This window comes from Macaca fascicularis, chromosome 4, assembly GCF_037993035.2.
Source record: "Macaca fascicularis isolate 582-1 chromosome 4, T2T-MFA8v1.1".
Taxonomy (NCBI): domain Eukaryota; kingdom Metazoa; phylum Chordata; class Mammalia; order Primates; family Cercopithecidae; genus Macaca; species Macaca fascicularis.
Genome location: NC_088378.1, coordinates 86,480,910 through 86,505,464, shown reverse-complemented (window position 1 = coordinate 86,505,464; position 24,555 = coordinate 86,480,910). Strand labels below are relative to the sequence as shown.

General features: G+C 35.3%; 1 protein-coding gene across 9 annotated transcripts in view; it reads right to left on the bottom strand.

The window, feature by feature from the left end:
- The window catches only part of RNGTT (RNA guanylyltransferase and 5'-phosphatase), a 333,967-nt gene that overhangs the window by 238,435 nt on the left and 70,977 nt on the right, over nucleotides 1–24,555 (bottom strand). The window contains exon 9 of one of the 9 annotated variants that reach the window (XM_074037495.1): nucleotides 9,323–9,410. The exons of the other annotated variants lie outside the window; for them this stretch is intronic. Coding sequence (XP_073893596.1) covers nucleotides 9,395–9,410 — 16 coding nt within the window. The 3' untranslated portion in view covers nucleotides 9,323–9,394. Of the gene's footprint in view, nucleotides 1–9,322; nucleotides 9,411–24,555 lie in introns of those variants that run through there. 9 annotated transcript variants of the gene reach the window in all.

Genomic DNA, 24,555 nt, shown 5'->3' with positions numbered 1-24,555 from the left:
AGACACATCTTAAAGATTCAAATTGAATAAAGTTGGCTTAACAAATGAGCTGCCATCTAATTATGGGAAGAGGAAGATTTCTCTTGGTTTTTAAGTATTTCCTTATGCTGAAAAATATGACTTTGTTGCATTAAAAATTAAAAATCCACCCTTACTAACTAGGTATGGGACCTTGTAAAAACCACTTGGTCTCCCTAGCTTTGATATCCTCATCTATAACTTGAGAAAATGGAGTCAATTCTTGCTAATTACAATGTGGTCCCTGGACGAATAGCATTAGCATCACCTGGAAACTTGTCAAAAATGCAGAATCTTGAGTCCCAGCCTAGACTTTCTGAATCAGAATTTGCATTTTAACAAGATTTCCAGGTGATTCATATGCACACAGAATTGTGAGAAGCACTAGATTAAATAACCTCAGGCCACCCTTAACACTCAAATTGTAAAAGAAAATAGAAAAGTCAGGGTTGGGCATGGTGGCTCACGCCTGTAATCCCAGCACTTTGGGAGGCCAAGGCAGGCAGATCACCTGAGGTCAGGAGTTTGAGACCAGCCTGGCCAACATGGTGAATCCCTATCACTACTAAAAATACAAAAATTAGCTGGGCATGGTGGCACATACCTGTAGTCTCAGCTACGAGGGAGGCTGAGGCACAAGAATCACTTGAACCTGGGAGGCAGAGGTTGCAATGAGTGCAGATCATACCACTGTACTCCAACCTGGGCAACAGAGCAAGACTCCATCTCAAAAAAGAAAAAGAAAGAGAGAGAGAGAGAAAGAGAGAGAGAATGGGAAGCCTGAGAGATGTCCAAAAAAAGCAAAATAATTTTAAAAATTATTTTAATCTGGAAAAAAAAAGTTTTCACTGAAGAATCTGTCCAAAAGTTATATTCAATAGATTTTCTCTTCTTAGCTATAGAAATGTTCTTTTTTGATCCTAACTAGGATTAAAAAGAGCAAAGAGTACTAGAAGAAAAACTAAGCATGATCACAAATTAGTTCTAATCAGTCTTCTAATTTTCACATTTTATATTATGCAAACTTTGAAACTCACTATTTGCTAGACTCATTGAATGAATGCTAAATGTAAGCTACTTTGAGTAAAATTTTCACTAAGTCCCAAAAAAGGTTCACCTAACAGTCTTTTAAGTATAGCTGAAAATAGGAAATAAAATGTTGGGAAGGATGACTGGGAGAGAATTACTATAGGGTTTTCCCTGTGCCTCCGGCTGGGAAAGCCCCTTAGGGATGTCTCCTAGACTTAGCTTTCTGTGACATCACAGCATTTTTCTTCCTCCAGTCATGTAAATAGGTGAAGTGCTTCCTCTTCCACTGCCACAGCAACTATTCCTCAGAATGTTCATTTCCCTGCCTTTGTATCACTATGGAAAATAGTCTCTTATCACACTATTTACCTGATTTCCAAAAAAAACCCAAAAAACGGCCGGGCGCGGTGGCTCACGCCTGTAATCCCAGCACTTTGGGAGGCCGAGGAGGGCGGATCACAAGGTCAGGAGATCGAGACCACGGTGAAACCCCGTCTCTACTAAAAATTACAAAAAATTAGCCGGGCGCAGTTGTGGGCGCCTGTAGTCCCAGCTACTCGGGAGGCTGAGGCAGGAGAATGGCGTGAACCCGGGAGGCGGAGCTTGCAGTGAGCCGAGATCCGGCCACTGCACTCCAGCCTGGGCTGGGCGACAGAGCGAGACTCCGTCTCAAAAAAAAAAAAAAAAACCAAAAAACACAGCTCTTTTAAGGTCTCAAAGGCTATGGGGGGTGAACCAACTGACTCAGCAAATCAGGTGGTCCTAAACTTCAAGAAGATTGAGATAAAGGATCTCCCATTTTAATAGCCTCCTAAGAACAATTCAAGGAGTAGGAGTTGACATTATAGTCAAAGTTTAAATCAGAAGCTTATGGCTTAGCAATCATTAAAACTCTGACATGCTTCAAAATATAAACAAAGGGTTTATGCAGCCACCAGTGTAACAATTTTCTCATAAGCACCTTAACTCTAAGAGCTCACAGAGATTGTGGATTTTTATCAATTATTAATCAGGTCGGTCCAGCTCAGGTTGTTTCTACCTCAAGACTGTCTTCACGTTGCTCCCCTCACCCATGTTATTCATCCTTCACTCATCCTCCTCCTAAGAACTCCTACATTCTTAGAGTCTATGTCATGTCATTTATATACAATTATACTGTTCGTTAGACTTTGACCTATTTCAGGGCATGAACCACATCTTCAATTTTCTTTTCTTAAATATACACAAACTCTTTTTCCTTTTAAAACTTTACTGCCATTGAAATTGACCACATATCAAAATATTATATTTGGCAGCTCTGAGTGTGTAGTCAAAACAGCAGCCATTTAAAACTTGTCAGAAATTAGGAATTTCCTTTAAAGCAAGCATCATCTTTTTCACACTCTCATGTTATTTCTATTAGAACAATGAACATTTTCAGAAAAAAATTTTACTGAAAGGGATTTTAATAATCTACAAGAAACTTGAAATAAATTTACTTTTAACAAAGGCATTATACTTTACCATAAATATTTTACTATAAAGATCACCCATTATTTTAAATTTAGAAATGTGCTAATAACACAACTAAGGTATTTTTAAGAAAGAGAAATAAAAACACATGTAGAAGATGCACAACATGATGATGCTTGATTTTATTTAATATTGCTTCATGCACAAAGTAAAAATCTAAGTAAACAAAACCATATCTAAGTGCACCAAATGTTTTAAGTGAGTTGTAATTTCTCCATTTACTGGTATCAAAAATAAAATTAGATCAAGTTAGGAAACATTTTAAAGCTCACTATCATGCAAAAAGTACAGATTGAGATCAACTTTTAAGTCATAAGAAGCTTCCTTGCAGGAGTTATAGCAGTTTATAAAGGAGAAAGTATTTTGACCTTTTTCGTAACTGGTCATTAGACATTAACATTATTTTAATGCAAATGGAGCTGTTTAAACTGATTTGTCTATAGCTGATTGGTTTAATTTCACTGAATCATGCTGGCAAAGACGCAAACCTCATGCTTTGTGGTTCTTTTATAAGTAGAGACAGTGTTTCAGGGGACTCAGAATGGGTTACAGTGTTATAGGCAGTTGGCCTTGGGATACATCTAAACTGTGACCTCCATTTTTATTTTCCTTTTAACACTAGTAAGTAATTCTTAATGAATCAAACTACTAGAAATCAACTGGTTGCTACTAGTCTTTGTTTAGGTTCACGTAAAAGTAGCACCAACTTCAACAGTTAAATACTACTGAGACTATAAAAATAAATATATTATGGACTCATAACATTAAGGCACCTACCGAGGCCACATCACAGAGCAGCCTTAATGTGCAGCAGCTTAAAGGTTGTAATTTATGCAGCAATTTGATTTGTTCTAGTTATATATTATATCCTGTAACTCTAGCCAGTAGTTTACATTCTATCATCCTAACATAAGATGTAAAAGACCTAAATGCCATTCTAGATAATTCATAGGGACACAAAATTTAGTTCTCTGTCCATGCAAAAGTATTTTAAAAATTAAATTTTCTAAATCCCAAAATGTTACTAAAATAAAATGTGTTCAAGGAAGCTCACCTGTCAGTAAAAACAGCAGCAACATTAAATCTGGGCTAAACGTCAGAGAGATACTATACTAAGATGGGCCACCTATATAATCTTCAAATCAGACTTCGCAATTTAAAAGCACTGTCAGAATTACTCATTTTCTGATTTCTTTACCTAGTTCACATGTTACTGCCTTTTGAGAACCAAATTACCATCAAACATGCAAAAACCAAATATAGTTCCTCCAGAAAATAAAAATCCTATATATGATTTTAAAATATACAGCTAAAGAATTTTTTCCTCAAAATATATCATTAGGGCACATATATAAAAATTACTGTTCCTCATACACCACATACAAATCAAATAACTTTTCTATCCCATGAACAAAAATTTCAGTCTATAAATAAAAGAGCTACATTCCAACATCATGTTTTTCTATTAGACTCCTTTGCTCCCAACACAATTAAGAGCAAAAAAAAACTCCAAATGGGATAAAAGAGAATCTTCATATCATTCTTTCCTTCTGAGATTTCAACATAAGAATGTCTCAGTTTCCTGATGCAGAAAAAATACTTCTAAGGACTTCAATATGGCTACATTGTTTTTACCAAAAAAGGTCCAAAATGGCACTATGAGGTCATTTGCAAATATAATTCAGATGCAACGCACAAAAGAACACACCAACATTGTCAAAATGGCTATGCTTTCAGTAATGTTGTATACATGATCCCACTAATCCTTACTAAATTCTTAATAATCCCCAGCTAATATTCTGGATTGTATTACAAAATAGATGTCCAATGCACTGGATACCATTAGAATTCTATTGCTTCACAAAAGCAGCCTGAATTAAACCTGGTCCTCTGCTGCCATCTAGCGAAGTCGTAAGATCCCAAAATGAAATCAAAAGTGACAATTGTGGCCGGGCGCAGTGGCTCAAGCCTGTAATCCCAGCACTTTGGGAGGCCGAGACGGGCGGATCACAAGGTCAGGAAATGGAGACCATCCTGGCTAACACGGTGAAACCCCATCTCTACTAAAAAATACAAAAAAAACTAGCTGGGCGAGGTGGCGGGCGCCTGTAGTCCCAGCTACTCGGGAGGCTGAGGCAGGAGAATGGCTTAAACCCGGGAGGCGGAGCTTGCAGTGAGCTGAGATCCGACCACTGCACTCCAGCCTGGGCGACAGAGCAAGACTCCTTCTCAAAAAAAAAGTGACAATTGTTCAGTGATCAATCTATTCAAAAAATCATTAAAATACATTAATTTTTTCAGAACATGCTGTTTAAAACATTTTACTACAAACACTGCTACAATAATAAATACACTGGAGTATTTTACTCTAAAAAAATGTATGTGTATTTCCACAAATGCATTCTAGAGTATATAGACCATAGCAATAAACTACTATAATAAGCTATCAGGTGAATAATTACTCATTTAAAAAAGTTATTTAGAATAATATTATCATAGTATCCTTATAAAAGCAAAAATCTCAAAACAAGCTAAATTTACAACTACACAGAAATTGTCAAAGTATGATGCACTTATACAATGGAATGTTCCATACAATAGAATGATTCTTCCCAAGACACTATTAAAATAATAGCAGAGTTTTTTTTTTTTAAGTATAAAGCTATATGATGGCTTTAAAAATATGTCCTGAAAGTCCACAAAATTATTTGACACTCTTAACCTCAAGAGACGGAGCTTAATTCCCCTCCCTTTAAGTTTGGGCTAGATTTATATGTTACAACAAATACAATATGGCAGAAGTGGATTGTATGTCACTTCTTGGGCTAGATTAACAGACTACTTTTATCTTGGGTGTTCTCTTGGATCATTTGCTATAAGTAAAGTTGGTTGCCATATGGTGAGGACACTCAGGCAGCTGTGAGAACCCACTCAGAACCCCAGAGCTGGTATGAAGATTATTTTAACCAGAAGACATTTGAGAGTCAACAAATGCAGAAAAGTGGCTTCTCAGAGCTTTCCTTATCTGACTAAGAGCAGAAACTTCTGGGAATGAAGCTGCCATAAATCCTTTCTTCTAGGCGGCTTCACTCCCAGAAAGAAGACTGAGAGTAAAACTATCATAAATCCCCTCTCCAGGAGTTTATGGCCATGAAGAAGATGGAAAAGACTATTCTCCCCATAAAAACAAACATTTCTTAACTCCTATTTGTTCCTGTAAAAATCCACTTATCCTTCCTAAAGAATTCCATTTTTTTCTTATACTGAAGCCTATTTTCCACCTTCCCTTTCCCCCATTAAATTAGACATACAAACTTGAGGCATTAAGTTAGGAATACAAACTGTAAGGCTAGTCCCATTAAGTTAGGAATACTAACTTCAACCATCTTGTAAGCCACTTCTTTTGTGTACTTCCATACACATATAAACTAACTTTGTTTTTTCTCTTGCTAATCTATGTTTTGTCAGTTTAATTTGTAGGCCCCTAACTATTGAACCTAAGTGGGCACAGGAAAGTTTTTCCTCCCCACTGGCAAGAAATGGAGGTCTCATGCCAACAGCCAGCTGAGGAACTGAGGCCTGCCATCAACCATATGAGTGAGCTTGGAAGTGGACCCTTGAAATGACAATAGCCCTGGCCAACAGCTTCACTGCAATCTGCTAGACAACACTGAACCAGAATCACCCAGCTTAATAAGTACCAAAAAAAAAAAAAGAATAAATGAATAAGACCTACTATTTGATAGCACAATAGGGTGACTATCATCAACAATAACTTAATCGTACATTTCAAAATAACTTAGAGTGTAATTGGATAGCTTGTAACAAGGGATAAATGCTTGAGGCGATGGATTTAAGAAAAACAAAAAAGACTCACCCAACTACATTGCTCCCAAGAAACTATGAGATAGTAAATATTTGAATTTTAAACTGTTATATTTTGGGGTAATTTTAGGGTAATTTATTAGAAATGGTTATAACAATGAAGATAACGAAGGGAAGGAGAAAAGAGCATCAGCAGATGTACTATTTCACTAAATTTCTAGGTGACAAGAAATAGATGGAGAAGTACTGAAAAGTGCTGAGAAGCATGCACAGAGGTAGCACGATTCACAGATGGAGGTGCCTATTTTACAAAATCCCAAAGAAGATCCAGACCCAGAAACATCAAGTGCACAGGAGGACTACAGTGACATATGGACTGAAAAGGAGGGATTAGTTATTTTTAGCTATGTACAACAATTAAATTCTCACAACTCATACACACAATACACAGGTTATTCCTCAAGCAAAAAAAAGAAAAAAGAAAAATCAGAGAGCTTTTCTCTAAAGAAACTGAAACAGGGTGGGAGGGTGAATAGAAAAAAAAAAAAAAAAGAAAGAAAGAAAAAGAAACTGAACCAAATGGGTAGTGAGGGGAGAGCAACCAAGCACAACCGCTTATCATAAAGCAAAGGTCAGAAGTTGACAAACCCAGCCCACATTCACAGAGCTTCCAAGCAGCTTCTCTGCCTCATTTCAAATGCACTGCCAACCAAGGATCACCACACATCTGAAGAAACTAGAAACATAAAGAAGAAAGATGATTCAAGGAAGAGAAAAAAAACTTTAAATATGCTTTTAACTAGTATTCTCATAGAGGTTCAAGAAGTTATCCATAAATCAAGGACAAGTTGTCATGAAAAGGTACAGGCAGAGAACAAGAATGTATGTACTACTGACAATTAAAAGCATAATTACCAGAATAAGTAATTCAACAAAAGGAAAGGAAGAAAATAAGAGAACCTCCTAGAAAGTTGAAAAACAGACAAGGTAAAAATTATGAGACAAAAGATCAGACATGGAAAAGAATCTAGGAAGTCTAATAACCAATAGTTCTAAGAAGAAAGGGAAAATTTAAAAAACAAAAAAAAAAAAAAAACAGAGGAAATAAAGTATCAGAGATGAGATCAAATTTCCCTTAATGGAAGAACCCAGGTTTTCAGATCCAAAGAGATCATCATCACAACTGACCATCACAATCAACTGAGGGAGCCAGGTAAGGGGGAAGGAATAACAACAAATAATTATACACATCCACTGGGAAATTTTAGGACAAAAATAAAAAATAATTCTAAAAGTTTCCAGTAGTGAGAGTAGACCGCTTATCAAAAACTAGAATCTGAAAAAGAAAAAAAAAAAAAAAAAACCCACAGACTTTTTATCAGTAACAGAGGTTACTAGAAGATAAAGAAACAAGATTGTTAATATTCTGAGGGAAAATCATTTCCATCTAAAATTTTATATACAGCCAAACTATTCGATATAGGGCCAGAGCAATAGTGTTTTCATAAACCAGGCGTGTATATGGGTTACTTCCTGCATATTCTTAGGAACTGACTTAAAGAGACATCCTTACAAAGTGAAAAAATAAACCAAAAGAAATAAAGGAGAAGGAAGGAAAGAAAAGTTAGATGGAATCCAGAATGCTAGATCCAACCAGGAAAACAGTTGGAAGCACAGTCTTATGGAGGAAGGAAATCACAGAAGGCTCTAAGAAAGAAAAGTCTTTGGGATAACAAAAAGATAACTGAAATAAATAAAATTACTAAAACCCTGAAAACACTTATAATAGGGTATTTGTAAAGACATATAAAAATATTTAAATTCAACAATAGGAACATTTTACCTGCAGTGGTAGAGGGGTCATGACATTGAACCTTGGGCAAGTTAGCTGTCCTTTGGTGGTCATTCCCATTCCTGTACTTGTGTGCTCTCTGGTGTAATCTGGTTTGAGAAGCAAGCAAACTACGCTTCCCAGACTCCCCTGCCAGCTCACTGGCAGGAGACAGGAAAAAAGGAGAGAGAAACTTATTTCTTGGTTCTTGGACTAAGAGGAAGGAAAGGTGGACACAGAGACTTTGATAAGCTACATCTGCAGGAACTCACATAAAGGTGATTAATAGACCATGATATAAACACATTATTTACAGATTTGGGGGTACTTACAAGAATTGAAAACAAAAATAATTAAAAGTGGTTGCCTTCAGGGAGCAAGACTGAGAGGAGGAAGGGATGAGAATGGGTTCTAGCTTTCCTCCATTGTAAGCTTTCCAGTATTATTTGATTTAACATTTTTTTAATTGTTTTATAATAAAAGGTGATAAAAACAAGATTGAGCTAAAAGACAAGGTGATCAGAAGACAGAAAATGAACACAAAATCTAAAGAACCAGAAAAGACTGTGAGAGACCAGGTCAGTACAAGCTGGTAATTACATTAAAATTGACACAATGTATCTGTTTTTCTCATAAGCTAACATTTTGCATGACTGATTTTGTGAGTAAAGTCAGGAGTTTTCTGTTCTTACATATATATATATTTATTATTATTATTATGATACTTTAAGTTCTAGGGTACATGTGCGCAACTTGCAGGTTTGTTATATATGTATACATGTGTTATTATCTTAACTAGGTAATAATTTTATGTTTAATCAGCTAATAGAAAAATACTTAATGAAGTAGAAAAATATTTAGGATATATTAAGCAAAAATAGTATGTTACTAAACTATAAGTAAAATATACTGAACAGTTTGTATAGAAAACATATTTCACCTAATGAGAGTTCCATTATAGCAGGGTCACTATAATTTGCAACATCTAGAATGGTACTTGACACATAATAGACACTTAAAAAATTGCGGAATGAATATGTTTTCCATTTAGTCAACGAAACAAAAAAGATATATAGACAGAGGGAAAAGTCTAAAAGCATACACACCAAAATGTAAGCAGCAACCATCTCTAACTGGTGAAATTACGGATGTTTTTCATGTTTGTCCTGTTCCTTATCTTCATTTTCTAACTTTTCTACAATGAATACAAATTACTTTTATAATGGGGAAACATATTTTTAAGACATTATCATTTTTTCACTATAAGACCAGAATCACAAGGCAAAAAAGAAATTTTTAGTAAAATGCTCATCAAGTCCAAGTTACAAAAAGTTTCAACTACTACTAGTAATAATAAAATAGGTTTAGTAAGATATAGACATACTCATTGATCTTGACCTAATTAACAGAATTTGAAAAGCTTGCAAAATAACAGGACACTGCAAACTTATTATTCGTAGCACAGATCAGGTAATTAGTTCCAATATTAGTAAATAAATCTCATGAATCCACCAGTTCTGTATATAAGAAGCCTCTCTTGGTTATTTTAATTAGTTACTTTCAGATTAGGTAGCTCTCATAATGAGAATGTACAGTGTCTTCACTAGACTTCAAAGCATAAAATCAAATGATATACTCATTTGCTTTAATTACCATTTATGTAACAAGTTATGCTTTTCAGAACTCTGTAGCCATACAAGTTAAATATGCAAAATATAGCATTCTTTTAAGTGATCTTCCATCAGGGTATGCCACATCTATTGCTCTAAAGATTTACCTTGATATGGAATAAAATTTAAAAGCCACTTATCATGTTCTGGGCAGCACTACATATCACAGAGGCATGTAAAAAACATTTTAATTTTTATAAAGTAATCCATCTTCATGAAAAGAAAATATCAAAAGAATTTTCCCAAAAGTTTTGTTTTGTTTTACAGTTTTGTTTTATTTTACACTTGTCCCTGACTGGCTGATTACTTTCAAATTTCTTTTGTATAAAGCATGCATTCTAGAAAAGTCAACTATAATTATTTCAAACAATTTTTCACTGATTCACAAAGAGGATCAAGTTTTTTCCCCTTTTTTATCCAAGCCAGTATTTGCCACTTCCATAATCACACATAATGAATAAGAGTATGTGAGCAAATAATGAGTTAAGAAAGTATCACAGAATCGTAAAAAAACATGAAAATCCAGTTAACATCTCATCTAACAGTTAAGCTCTACTGCTGAGATGGGTTGGAGCAAATGTTCTTCCATCTGGTCAGCAGCACTACTCAGTAATAAATATCAGTATTCAATACTAAATGTGCCTTACTTATTTCCTATATAAAATTTAAAAATCCATCTATGAACACCCAATACTACACTCTAAAAATCAAAACGAGCAGTCATATTTCATATAGAGTATCAAGTAATGCTCTTTATTAGCTCTTTGGTGTCTCTTACTTAGTTGTCTGGTACTACACATAGTTTTGTTATATCTCTTACCACATCGTAAATTGTACTTCATTTTCCTGCTGAGAGTAGGAATTATAGTTTTATTTTCCTCTAGTGTCTTGTATTGTCTTTGAGACCTTCTAAAGCTTACAGTAGCTTAATAGTTATCTATTAAAGCAGTAAATATTCTTTCTGCAAATATATTTATTATCCCATTAAGTGAAAGGAACAATGCAATTTGAATTACCATCACAAAGCAATTTGAAAACCATTGATAGAGTTTTTTCTATTATTTATTTATAAGAGAACAACATATATCATTCCCATTATGTGGAGGATCAGAAAGTAAGGAAAGAAAACAGCAGGTAAGGAGATGAAGGCATAATGTCTCGAGAAACCAAACACCCAACTCTTAATATTGATTATCCCAAGGGGTGGGATAAAAGTTCTCACAGGAAGAACTTTTTAATTTCTTTTTAATGTTTTATAAGGAAGACATTATCAGAATACATATATTTTAAGACAGAAAAATTCATCTATTAGAATAAAACAGTAAAAATAACTATCAAAATACTGAAAAAATAATGGGGACATGACCTGGCAAAAAAGATTCTGGGCTCTGAGGCCAGATCACTTAAATTCAAATCCCAGTCCTGCTACTTACAATAACTGTGTGTATGGCCTTGAAAAAGCTACTTATTCACAACGCTATCTTATAGCCTAATACACATTAAGTGTTCAACAAGTATTACGTGTTATAACTGCTGCTAGCCAAAATACAGAATGAACTTGTGTAACCACACTAGTATTCAAAAAATGCTAATCAAAGCAATTTTAAAATTCATTTTCCTTTAATTTTTACATCAATAAAATATTTTAAGAAAAAAATTCATTTTCCAATTGTCAACTTGGCTACATTACTTATATTAAGTGAAACTACCCCAAATTTCCAAGGATGTACACTCGAGCACTGCTGTTGCGGGCGTTATCACTACAACCTCTAGCAAGGTATATCAAGGACTTCAAAGGTTTCCATACTATATCTAAGTAATACTATTTTTGTCAAAATTTATGCAAAGATGGGTATAAGAAGATCAGTACAGTTATTTACAGCAATGAAAAACTGGAGTCTAAATGCCCCTATAATTGAGGGTAAACTATTTTTTTCTTCGCAGCAATTAAGTCACTTTAAAAATACATGTCATAACAATGAAATATACTCATGTTAACATAAAAAGCAGCATACAAAAATAATCCTGGCTGGGCATAGTGTCTCAGGCCTGTAATCCCAACACTTTGGGAGGCCAAGGCAGGCAGATCACTTTAGCCCAGGAGTTCAAGACCAGCCTGGGCAACACGGGGAAACCCTATCTCAACGAGAAAAAAATACAAAAATTAGTTGGGTGTGGCAGCACAAGCCTATAATCCCAGCTACTCTGGAGGCTGAGGTGGGAGGTTGAGGCTGCAGTGAGCCTTAAGTGTGCCACTCCACTCCAGCCTAGGCAACAGAGACCCTGTCTCAAAAAACAATAATCATAATCATCAAACAGTTTAGTTCTAATTACCTGCTAAGCCTACCACAGCTAGCACAATCTTTGGCATATGGTAAATGTTCAATAAATATTTGTCAACTACATGAATGAACAAAGAGACAAATTCAATCTCTTTATCATATATTCCTTGTTTCTCATTTGTTTGGGTCCAGTAGCCCAGCTCTATATAGTGCAAAAAAAGTTTGAAAATATTAATGAAAAATTTGTTTTAATCTTTCAAAGCTTCATATGTTTGCTGCCCCCAGAACCTGGACAACTGAAAATTCTGACTTAGGGCTGCACCTATGTTTGCAACCAAAGTTTTATATGTATCTGCTTAGCTCTAAGAGTTCTCTAGCCAGATTTTGGTAATAGGTAATAAATTTGGTTAATTTTTATTTTTAAATACCATTTCAAAGATAGTATCCCTATTAACCAGTAGAAACTCTCATACTTAGGATTTGATTAAAGAAACTACTATTTAAGGGACCTTTTTATCCTTTAGTAAATCCTAAAGATGTGACTAGTAGCCAACAGGCATTTCAAAGATTTGGTTTTAAAATGTTAGATTGTTTTGCCTTTACTTAATTTTCTTCTTGTACAATAACTATACCACACCCTAAAAGAATTCTGAGTGAACTCTGGGAAACCAATGTTGATTCCCATGTAATAATGGTTTTCAAAACAGTCTTCAGTTATAACAACAATAACTAATATGAATTGAATAATGTACTAATAAGCATTTTGTGTGGGTCTCCACCAACTAATGGAGAAATTCTCAGGTATATTCTTAACTCAATGGCTGGCTAAATAGTACTTTGAATTAGGTCACTGATTTTTAAATTTTGTTCCATGAGGCACTACATATAGCAGCTCCCAAATCACGTTAAAAATCACAAATAATTGGGGTGCTTTTCAAAAATGCATTTTCTCAGAACCAATCCAGGCTTAATGAATTTGAATCTCTGAATATTTTTTTAATAAAAGGTTCCTATGATGGTAAACTGGAAATGCTGCCCTAAAAAGGTTCACGGTAACCTCAGACGCCACGCCAGAATGCAACCCCATATGCTTTCCTCAATTTGCAGCAACCAAAGCATTACTACTTTTATCTGTTCCATATAGGGGGACTCAAAGAAAGATTTAGGCTTGGGGAGGGAGTCAAAGAGTCCTTCTTTTTGAACCAATTTACCACAACATATCATTAAACGTAGCTTCAGATCAATAAACAGTGTTTCTGAGTTGACCTTTAAATATTCTCTGGTAGTCTCACTTCCCCGTGATAAAAGAAACACAGGAGCTTTATTGTGTTCCACCCAGTTGCAAGGAAACTGGACTGGATCCCTAACTATAGTTCTGATGAAACTACTATTAAAAACAGGGCTGGAGTCTTTAAATGACAAGATCTGGCCTACATTCTCTCTAAGAGTTTTGGTTATCACCAGAGGTATGATACTAAACGTTGATTGAGTCCTAAAATTAGTATAGTTAGTATAATTCCCATTATTATGAGGAAAAACTACCTTAAACCTAATTTTTATTTATTTACTTATTTATTTATTCATTTATGTATTTATTTTTTTTTTGAGACAGGGTCTTGCTCTGTAGCCCAGGCTGAAGTGTAGTGGTACAATCTCGGCTCACTGCAACCTCTGCCTCCCGGGGTCCAAACGTTTCTCCTGTCTCAGCCTCCCAAGTGGCTAGGATTACAGGTGCAAGCCAACATGCCTGGCTACGGCTACTTTTTCTATTTTTAGTAGACACAGGGTTTTGCCATGTTGGCCAGGCTGGTCTCGAACTCCTGACCTGAAGTGATCCACCCACCTCGGCCTCCCAAAGTGCTGGGATTATAGGCATGAGCCACCATGCCCAGCTTAAACCTAACTGTAAAAGCCCAAGTACTAGAATACAGAATGATGCTGATTTTGCCACTACCTACTTATATGATTTGAAACAAATATTTTACTTTTCCAGAGTCTGGTCCCTCAGACACCTCCACAAAAACTCTAAGTTTCCCCAGAACAATTAAAAAAGTAAAAGTCCTTCCCAGACATAACTTTATTTACTGCTGAATTCCTAAATACTAGATATGATATAATGGCTATAACTGATATTTATTTGTAAATAATAAGATAGGAGATAAATTCTTATTTAATTCCAATATTCATTTCATCTCCAGTTCTTATGTTACATATCAGGAGCCATTTGCTTTGCTTTCAAAAGAAAACTAGAGCCAAAAAGAAATTTATAAAGAGCTAAGTGAACAAATCTAAATGAAAGCAGTAGACACAATACCTAATTGATCATAATTTGACTCATTCTGTTCCTAAATGGTAAGATACACTTTTTTGTTTGTAGTTCACTGAAAATTATTCCAGAGACATCTGAAACCTCTTTAATATTCTCAGTATGTAAAACTTTTCTAGTCTAGCATCGCATTACCTTATCCACACTATACCTGTCTGAACATTCAGCTCCAGTCATTAGAATAAACATATGCTACAAACATTATTAATGAGATACATATCAAGGGACCCAAGCAAGCTACTAACCACCTGGGGTAATTGCATGGTTCTGTATAAAAACCTTCACAGGCCAGGCACAGTGGCTCACGCCTGTAATCCCAGCACTTTGGGAGGCTGAGGTGGGCAGATCATGAGGTCAGGAGTTCGAGATCAGCCTGGCAAATAGTGAAACCCCGTCTCTACTAAAAATACAAAAAAATGGACAGGTGTAGAGGTACGCGTCTGTAGTCCCAGCTACTCAGGAGGCTGAGGCAGGAGAATCACTTGAACCTGGAAGGCAGAGGTTGCAGTGAGCCAAGACCACGCCATTGCACTCCAGCCTGGGTGTCAGAGTGAGACTCTGTCTCTAAATAAATAAATAAATACGGTTACAGCAGAAAATACAGAAGCTGCCTGAACATATTACAGTTTATCCACACAACAGCTATTTCTACATGCTATTCACAAGTCACGAAGTGTATTTGTCAGGGCACATATAGTATGACCATACATTGAGCACCCTGCTCTAACAAAGGCATAGGAATGATTTTCATGAGGAAAAAAATCTTGTCTTTCAAATGTATACATTTAGTAAATTACATAAAAAATCTTGTCAAAGTACCAATGGCTTAGCATGAACTTACAATTAATGGGAAGAAATCTTACTTCAAAATGTAAAAAAAAGCAAATTTTAAAAAATCTTTATGTTTAATATGCTTCCCTACCTTAAGCTCACTTTTTACACTTTCTTACAAAGAAAGAACACTTAAGATGTAAAGACCGTCTTTTAAGGAGAATGTACTTAATGATGGGTTGTCAAACTATGGTCCAAAAGCCAAATGTGACCTGCTAATTTGTAAATAAAATTTTATTGAAATACACCCCCCAAATTTTATTGAAATACATCATTTGGTTTATGTAAGATCAGTGGGATATGGCTGCTTTTGTGCTATATGGCAGAGTATTTGAGACAGAGACCACAAAACCCACAAATAAAATATTTACTATTAGGTCCTTTACAGAGAATGTTTAGAATGAAAAGTTAAAGCTGAATTACAGCAAGTTAAAGCGGAGGATTCTGTCTTAAGCAGTCCTAATCCATGCAGCACCTAACACAGAGCCCTAGAGGCAAATAAGTTTTCAGTATAATTTCTGAATGAATGAAGGGAGGGAGGGAAGGAGGGAGGGAGAGAGGAAATCCCCAGACCAGGATCTAGGAAAATAAACCTGTCTATAATTTCCTTCAAGAAATATTCTGCAAATGTATCTCACCTACTTAACAAATGTGTTATAAAAAGCTGAATATAAATTACATTTCCATAAATGCCTAAGTGACTTTTTTTATTCCCTGCAATAATTTTCCTTATAAAGCAAGTCCCAAATTTACCTTTTATATTCAGTTTTTCTTGAAGCAGGATTGCTTGTATATGTGTGTGTATTATATAAATATGTAAGTCAAAGAATACAGATATAAATACAGCTATAGATACATATGTAAAAATTGCAACCACAGCACCAACCCTTTTGTTGGTCTATTACATTATTCCCATAGCCTTACATTTTTCCTACGTCAAGCATAATCTGAGTTATTATCTTTTACTTTACTATTTGCTTTACAACAGTAGTTGTTAAAAACATTTGGTTTTTACCTACTGATTCAATAACAGTTGAAATTAAATGTATAGTACTCAAACTCTCAGCAGAAAGAATTAAAATGCGTGAAAATTAATTCTAAAATTTTTATATAGTTCTAAGTCTTCACAACTTTCAATGGATGTTGAATTAATTTATTTTGAAAACTTAATTTATTTAACTGCATTACAAAGTCTGCTAATAAACTAAGTACACAGATAAATCCTTATTATAAAATTCTATCTTTTCCCAAAATATCTGTGAAAAAGCAGTATTTCACAATTACAAGACAGTTCAATTCCAACTGTAACTGTAGTAACATTGTATCACTTCTCCTGGTGTTGCATTTACACTCAAGTAGAACTGACTCCCCCCTCCTGGGGAGAGCCATGAAAATAATGAAATAAGAGTGCTGAAGACAAAAGAAATATTAAGAAAAAAGTTTAATGTATTTTAGGAACTGTCAGAAGTTCAACGAGCTCCTTTAAAATAAACTTTGATTATTCGGCAGCTTTCAACAAAATTGAAGGACAATCTAATCAAGGAGGCATAAAGACATATGAAGTGACTATCAAATGTAATTGTGAGTCTTTCATTGAGAATCATTTTGTTTAACTCTGAAAGTGGGGGGAGGGGGCAGAGGGAGTGTTATATTTCAATACACCTTCACCAATATTATGGTTAAATAAAATGATTTTATTTTATCAAATGCTTGAAGTCTATTTTCATCAAAATCCCAAAACTGCAGTTTTGGCTGATTTAATCTACACGAAAATGCTTGCTATGTAATACTCATTTGACCGACTCTCACTATCAAAACCTCAGCCAAATCGAAAGTCCCACTATCTGACAGGAAGAGTCCAACTTCATTTTTATTCCAAATAAACAAGTTAATAAACATTTATTGCCAATTATCTCACATTTGAATTTCAATGTGAGACAGACAGGCAGGCAGGCAGGCAGGCAGGCAGGGAGGGAGGCAGACACTGACAGGTAAAATGCCCTGCCATAACTGTCTCTTGGATGAAATAAGGTGCTTTCACTAACTCTTAATAACGTTCTCTTTGCTCTCTTGGAATCTCCCTCAGAAGAGACATTTGTTAACAACAGCCAAAGGAAAAAAGAGAGGAAATGTTTAAAGGGAAAGTGTCATCACTTTCAACTTACTCCCACTGCCCTACTCTATACTATACAAAAACTGAGAACATCCCAACCCAATCCAAAATATCTTGTTGCTAAATTCAACAAACACTTTTCACTCCTTAGCTTACTAATTCTCTATAAGATTTAACCTTTCTTTGGAGACATTTTTACTTTCCCTCAGCTTGAATGGCAGATATTTCTCCTGCTTTTCACCCACCTCCCTTACGCTCAGTCACCATTGCTTCCTCTACTCAGCAGCCTGTCCATATCCCTGTCTATCACATGCTATTGTCTCCTAAATCTGTACTTTCAATCCACATTCTTCTCCTAAACCCAAGATCCAACTACCTAAATATCCAAAGAATGCTAAGGAAACATGTGCCAGAGGTATATCTAACCTAATTTATTCTGCTATCTTGTTTTCTCAGAAAATAAATTTTATTTACACTTATTTAATCAGTTGGGAATTTATCTGTCTATGAGATATGTGCTGAAGGTCTAAATTGAATTTGTGTCAAGCTGTTAATCAATTATCCCCAAATAATTTATTATTAGTTAAATAATTACCTGCAAGTTCTATGAGATAGAGACAGTGTCCACACTGCTCACTGCTGTTTCCCCAGAACCTAGCACAGTACCTGACACACAGAGGAATCCAAGAAACAGAAACTATAATTTAGTGAATTACTAAAGTCTTAGAAGTGGGGAATGTAACAAGAAATAATTTTCAAAGCTCAGGAAAAAGTTAAATAAAATTTAAAAATTCAAAAATTCAACAAGTTAAAATATAAACAAGTGCTACGGTTTGAAAATTCATGGTGAAATTTAATCTCCAGTGCAAGAGCACTGAGAGATGGAACCTTTAGGAGGTGATTAAGCCATGAGGGCTCTGCCCTCGTGCATGGGATTAGCGATCTTACAAAAGGGCTGGTGGTAACTAGCTAGGCCCTTTTGCTCTTCCACCATTTGAGCACATAGCATTCACCCCTTCAGCCATGGGAGGACGCGGCAACAAGGCATCATTTTGGAAGCAAAGAGCAGCCTTCACCAGACACTGAACCTGCTAGCACCTTGACTCTGAACTTCCCAGCCTCCAGAACTGTGAAAAATAAATTTCTGTTCTTTATAAATTACCCAATCTGAGGTACTCTGCTATAGCAGCACAAATGAACTAAGATAAGATACTAAGTATGATTAAATGCCTGGAAACTTTTTCTAAAGAAGCTCTCTGATCTTCCCAAAACATTCTTAAGATTTCAGCTCTAGAAGCTGTTTTCCTCCACAGAAAAGCAATATAAGAATAGCTAATACCACTCGGGTACAGGCTGAGTTGTAGAGACAAGAACAGGAAGGAGCCCAGACTCTTTACGGGGAAAAAAAAAAAAAAAAAAAAAAAATTGAAGTACATTTGGGAAGTAGGTGCACAGCACACACTATATAAAACATTTGTAAATCCATGTCCTTCTTTGCAAAGTTAAGTTAGAAGCCTGTGGATCGGAATTAGAGATACTAGGCCTTCCTTTTGACTTCAACTCAACTCCTCAACTCCTACCAAAACCATACATTTCTCATCTTAAAAGCCTTCCATTACTGTAAAAGATACTGCAAAGAAATAACAAAACACTGATGAATAGTAAATTTAAAATAAGCCTTCTGTATATTAACACCTAGTACACAGGCAAGGTGGTCACTATCAGGATGACATACTTTCAAAGTGAATCATCATGACTCAGTTCCAATCTTAGAAGATAGTCTTCACTGAAAATGAATTTACGATATTAATTCTTCACAGCAAAGTAATAATAACAATGACAATAGAAGGAGTTTTTAAATATATAGAAATGCTAGATTGCCTATAATTTAAAAAGTCTTCCAGATTAAAAAAATCAAACCATACAAATATTAGAAGAAATATGAGAAAATTAATTCTTCTTTAATCTCAGTATAAGGAAAGGTTTCTAACTATAAATCAAAATCAAGAGGCAATACAAATTAATAAACTTGACTTCATAAAAATAATAAAATTTTGTATGGCAAAAAAAACAACATGAACAAAGTCAAAAGACAACAGAAAAGAAACAAGGACAGATAATTCACAAAAAAGATAAGTATAGCCCTTAAACATATGAGAGGATGTTCGACTTCATTCATAATTAAAACGAGAATGAAATACCATTTCTCACTAACCAGATTGATGAAAATTGAAAAATTTGCCAAAACATTCTGTTAGCAAGGCTGCAGTGGTACAGGCATTCTCACAAACTGCCTGTGGGAAGACAATCTGGCACTACCCCTTTGAAGCAGAAACTCGTGGTATCTAATTAAACTTCATATACACCTAGCCTTCAACTCAGCAATCCTTCTTTCTAGAAACTGACCCTGAGGTTAGGCTTTCAACCCCAACCTAGGTGGGGAAAGTCAGCTCAAAGTTATTAATCACAGCATCATTTGTAATTACAAAATACTGGAAACGATCTAAATATCTCCACATAGGAGAGTGGTTGAATAAACTATGCATTCACACAATGAGTACAACGCAGCTGTAAAAAAAGAATGAGGATGGTATCTGTGAAGTGAAATGCAGTGGTTTCTAGAACATACTGTTAAATGGAAAAAGCAAGGTGAAAAGACTAATTCTAAAGTGTATGGTATCTTTCCTGTAAGAAAGGGGAAAAGGAAAAGTGCATCTGTTTATCTGTACAAAAAGAAATGCAAGAAGGGTAAATCAGAAAATGATGAGGCTGGTTACTTAAGCGGGTGGGTAGGAACAGAATGAAAAGAGAAAGGGAAAGGGTTAAAAGGGACAGGAGAAAGTAATATTTCTTGGAGTAGACTCAGGAAAGGGTTAAAAGGGATAGGAGAAAGTAACATTTCTTGGAGTATACTCAGAACTACACTGAGTGTAGACTTTTAGAATCACCATAGTGTTTCACACACTCAGAAAAAAGAAAAATTAACATCAACAAAGGATGACGGCAAACTCAGAATATAAGCAGAAACAAATGAAACTAATTGTATTACAAATGAAAACTATCTACACTAAAGGGGTTGGCAGGAAGAGAGAAAACAATTAAGTAACCTTGGAACACAGTATACTTTATATACCCTAAGGCTCTAAAGTCAGACCAACTGTTCACAAATATTACACTCTATTCAAATGGATTTCTCACAGTGGTTTGGAATAGCAATTCCAAAATTACTTTATGTGTATTATAGTAAATATTATGGATCATGAAAACCTAGTGTCTCCCTACCAGAGAGAGGAGTTACAAATAGAAAATGAGAAAAAATTCAATAAATCCTATGGTAGTACATTAGAACTGGAAGTATCAGTATGAACTCATGATTTTGAAAAAAAAAAAAAATGTATACATGCACATACAGATGGAGACAGATACTGAAACAGATATAGGTGTGTATTTATGTACACACACACACACACACATTTCCTAGCTCTATCTTCTGAGAGGGCCTAGAAGCAATGGTATCCCGGTACTAATAAGCCCAACTTGTGTGCAGAAATTGGTTTCTAAATACCACTCCTTAGAGAAACAATTGATTCCAGGGCTGGGGTAGGAAAAGCACAAGATAAGTCTGCAACATCTAGGGGTGCCAGAAACAAGAAAGTACTCAAAAAATGAGGGGGAGATGTCAAAAGACAGGACTCACTTGATGGGTCTCTCAATGGTCAAATAAGACCTTTGGAACAATAAAATAATTACTAAGATAGATTATAACCCACAGAATATAGTATGTGTCTATGAGTCCACACTGATAGGAATAAAAAAAGAAAAAATAAAGAAATGAGAAAGAACGGAAAGTTCTTCCCAACAGCTGAATTCCACTATTCTACTTAGCAAACATAACAGTGGTAACTGTTTCAGGTAAGAATCATTAAAGAATGTTAAAAATAATGGGGAAAAGTATAGGAAACAGGATATTTACATGATCTCAGAGTATCTCCCTCACAGATTCTTAAGTACAAAGGAAAAATAATAACTTTATCATGGCAGACATGACTTTATCAATAAATAAATAATAAATAAAATAATAAATACAAAACAAAAATGAAATAATAAGCAAAAATACCTTTATCAATCTGGCACACACCAACTAAATCAAGAGATCAAAGTTACAATCATCACTAATAGGACAATTCAACATTATGTGCCTCCTGAAATGACACGCAAATATTACTACTGTGATGTTCTTGCAAGCATGCCCAACTTGAATCATGAGGAAACATCAAACAAACTCAATCTGAGAGACAAGCTACAAGATAACTAGCCAATGCTATTCAAAAGTGTCAAAGTCATGAAAGAAAGCCTAAAGAATTATTGCAGAAAAAAGAAGAAGAGACATGGCAACCTAATGAAACACATGATCCTGGATTGGGTCCTGGACCAGAAACAGGACATAATATTGACACTTTTAGTGAAATCTGAATAACATCAATAATCAATACATCAGTGTTAATGTCTTGATTTTGGCCATTGTACTGTAATAGTATAAGATGTTAACATTTGGGGAATCTGGTTAAGGGCACATGGAAATTCTTTGTACTATTTTGGAAGACTTTCTAAGTCTGACATAATTCCAAATTAGAAGATTTTTTTAAATGTTTAATTATTAGAGATCAAAAACTGCAATCAAAAGTATTCAGAACTATAAAAACTAAAGAAATCTCATTTTTAAAAGTATGAGTTTATTGAAATACACGAAACACAATTAATTCGTCCATCAAACAAACTTTCATTTCATTTGTTTCTGAGACTACAGTAGCTTAGTCTCCATCAATTCACCTATTACAATTAATATAAATTTCTCACTGTTTAATTTTCAATAACTTTTGTATTTCTGTTTTATTACCCAGCTTTACACTTCAGAAATATTCCCTATTCTACAATGTTTTAGAATCCATTAGAGTTTCCTGTCAAAAGCATTCTAGGCAGGGTTCAATGGCTCACACCTATAATCCCAGTACTTCAGGAGGCCAACAGGGATGAGAATCACTTGAGGCCAGGAGTTTGAGACCATCTTGGGCAACATACCAAAACACAATTTCTTTCTTTTTTTTTTTTTTTTTTTTTTAAGTCACTCTACTTACTGTTATCTCCAGGCCTTCAGGCCTTGGTCAGGCTAATGCAAAATTCTTACACAGTACCTTTTACTGTTAACTATATCCAGGTTTCCTATTACACTCAATTTCAGAGATCCCTGGTTTAAATATTGTTAATAGATATAACAAATTGTCATTAAATTATGAAATAAGGATAATAAAAAGAAATCCTACACTCTATCCTGACATAGCTTTAATGACAATGGAGTCCAGGGTTCATAGCTATTAATCAGCTATTCTGATTTCATAGCCTCCAAGACCATTCTACAGCCTCCTCAGGCTCTTTTCACCTTATTCACAGAAAGTCCCTCTTCCATGCTATTGGACTTAAATCCTACTGTGCAAAAGACAGATTTTACACTGCTCCAGAAACACCTTGCAAAATTTTTTCTCTCCCAGAATAAAGTATCCTAAAACAGAGTAGGTATTCAATAAATACTCAGGGATTTTCCTTTTGTGTTTGGTGGAGCCTGGTTCTAGGAGAAATCAGATATTTCCATTACCAATCAAAAACACCTTAACCAATTATTTCATAAAAAATTACTTTAGCCAATCATCTAAGGGTCTAACAATACCGAGACACAAAGAAAGGGGCACACAACTACAGAGGAGAAACAAAATCCACAAAAGTTGGATGAAAGAAGCTAGAGACAAATTTTGCAGGCTTTATTATTTTGCCCAAAGCTTACCATGACACTGTGAAGAAAGCAATGCAGAAAGTAAAGCATATCTAAGGCCAGGCGTGGTGGCTTCCCAACACTTTGGGAAGCCAAGGCGGGAGGATCACTATAGCCCAGAAGCTCAAGACCAGCCTGGACAACATAGCAAGGTCGCATTCCTACAGAAAATTTTAAAAATTAGCTGGGCATAGTGGCACATGTCTGTAATCCCAGCTACTTTGGAGGCTGAGGTGGGAGGATGACTTGAGCCCAGGAGGTCAAGGGTGCAATGAGCAATCATTGTGCCACTGCACTCTAGCCTAGGCAACAGAGTGAGGACCCTGTCTCAAAATAATAAAATAAAATAAATTTTAACAGAAAAAAAAGAGTACCTAAAATATGAAACTCCTAAGAGGTTTAATTTATGCCTCAATCCCAAATATTCAGTTCATTTTGTAGTGTAAAGCCTAGAGATAGACACCTTGACCTCACATTTTTCCACTCGTTCTCCACCCAAAGAAGCAGGTAATAAACCCATTTGTTGTTTTTAGGTATCTATTAAAATATATGTCTCAACAGTATCCTTAACATCCTTACTACCAATAGATTCTGAACATAATCTAACCCAACATATTAAATATAGTTTTAATATTCTGAAAATAAGCAGAGAGGCTAATTTTCATTTATCCGTCAAAAACACATATTCACAGGGAAGGGTGCAGAATGGGTAAAAGATCCAAATGATCTGTATATTGATCTATACCTGTCTTTGTATAACTACTGCAAGCACACAAGGCACATTTTTTCAGTTCTACACTGTTTCAATTTTGCATTATGCATTATTATTAATTTTTAAGGCTAGTTCATTAAGAAAATTCAAAATAATATGAACAAGTAAACATATACATATCAAATACTTGTTATTTAACTACTTGAATTAGTACACAAAGCATTAATAATAAAAACCATAGGCCAGGCATGGTGGCTTACACCTGTAATCCCAGCACTTTGGGAGACCAAGGCAGGCGGATCACCTGAAGTGGGGAGTTCGAGACCAGCCTGACCAACACGGAGAAATCCTGTCCCTACTAAAAATACAAAATAAGCCAGGCGTGGTGGCACATGCCTGTAAACCCAGCTACTTGGGAGGCTGAGGCAGGAGAATTGCTTGAACCTGGGAGGTGGAGGTTGCAATGAGCCAAGATTGCGCCATTGCACTTCAGCCTGGGCAACAAGAGCGAAACCCCATCTCAAAAAATAATAATAATAAAAACCATAACTGCCATATAACCCAGAGAAAAAGGTCAAACCA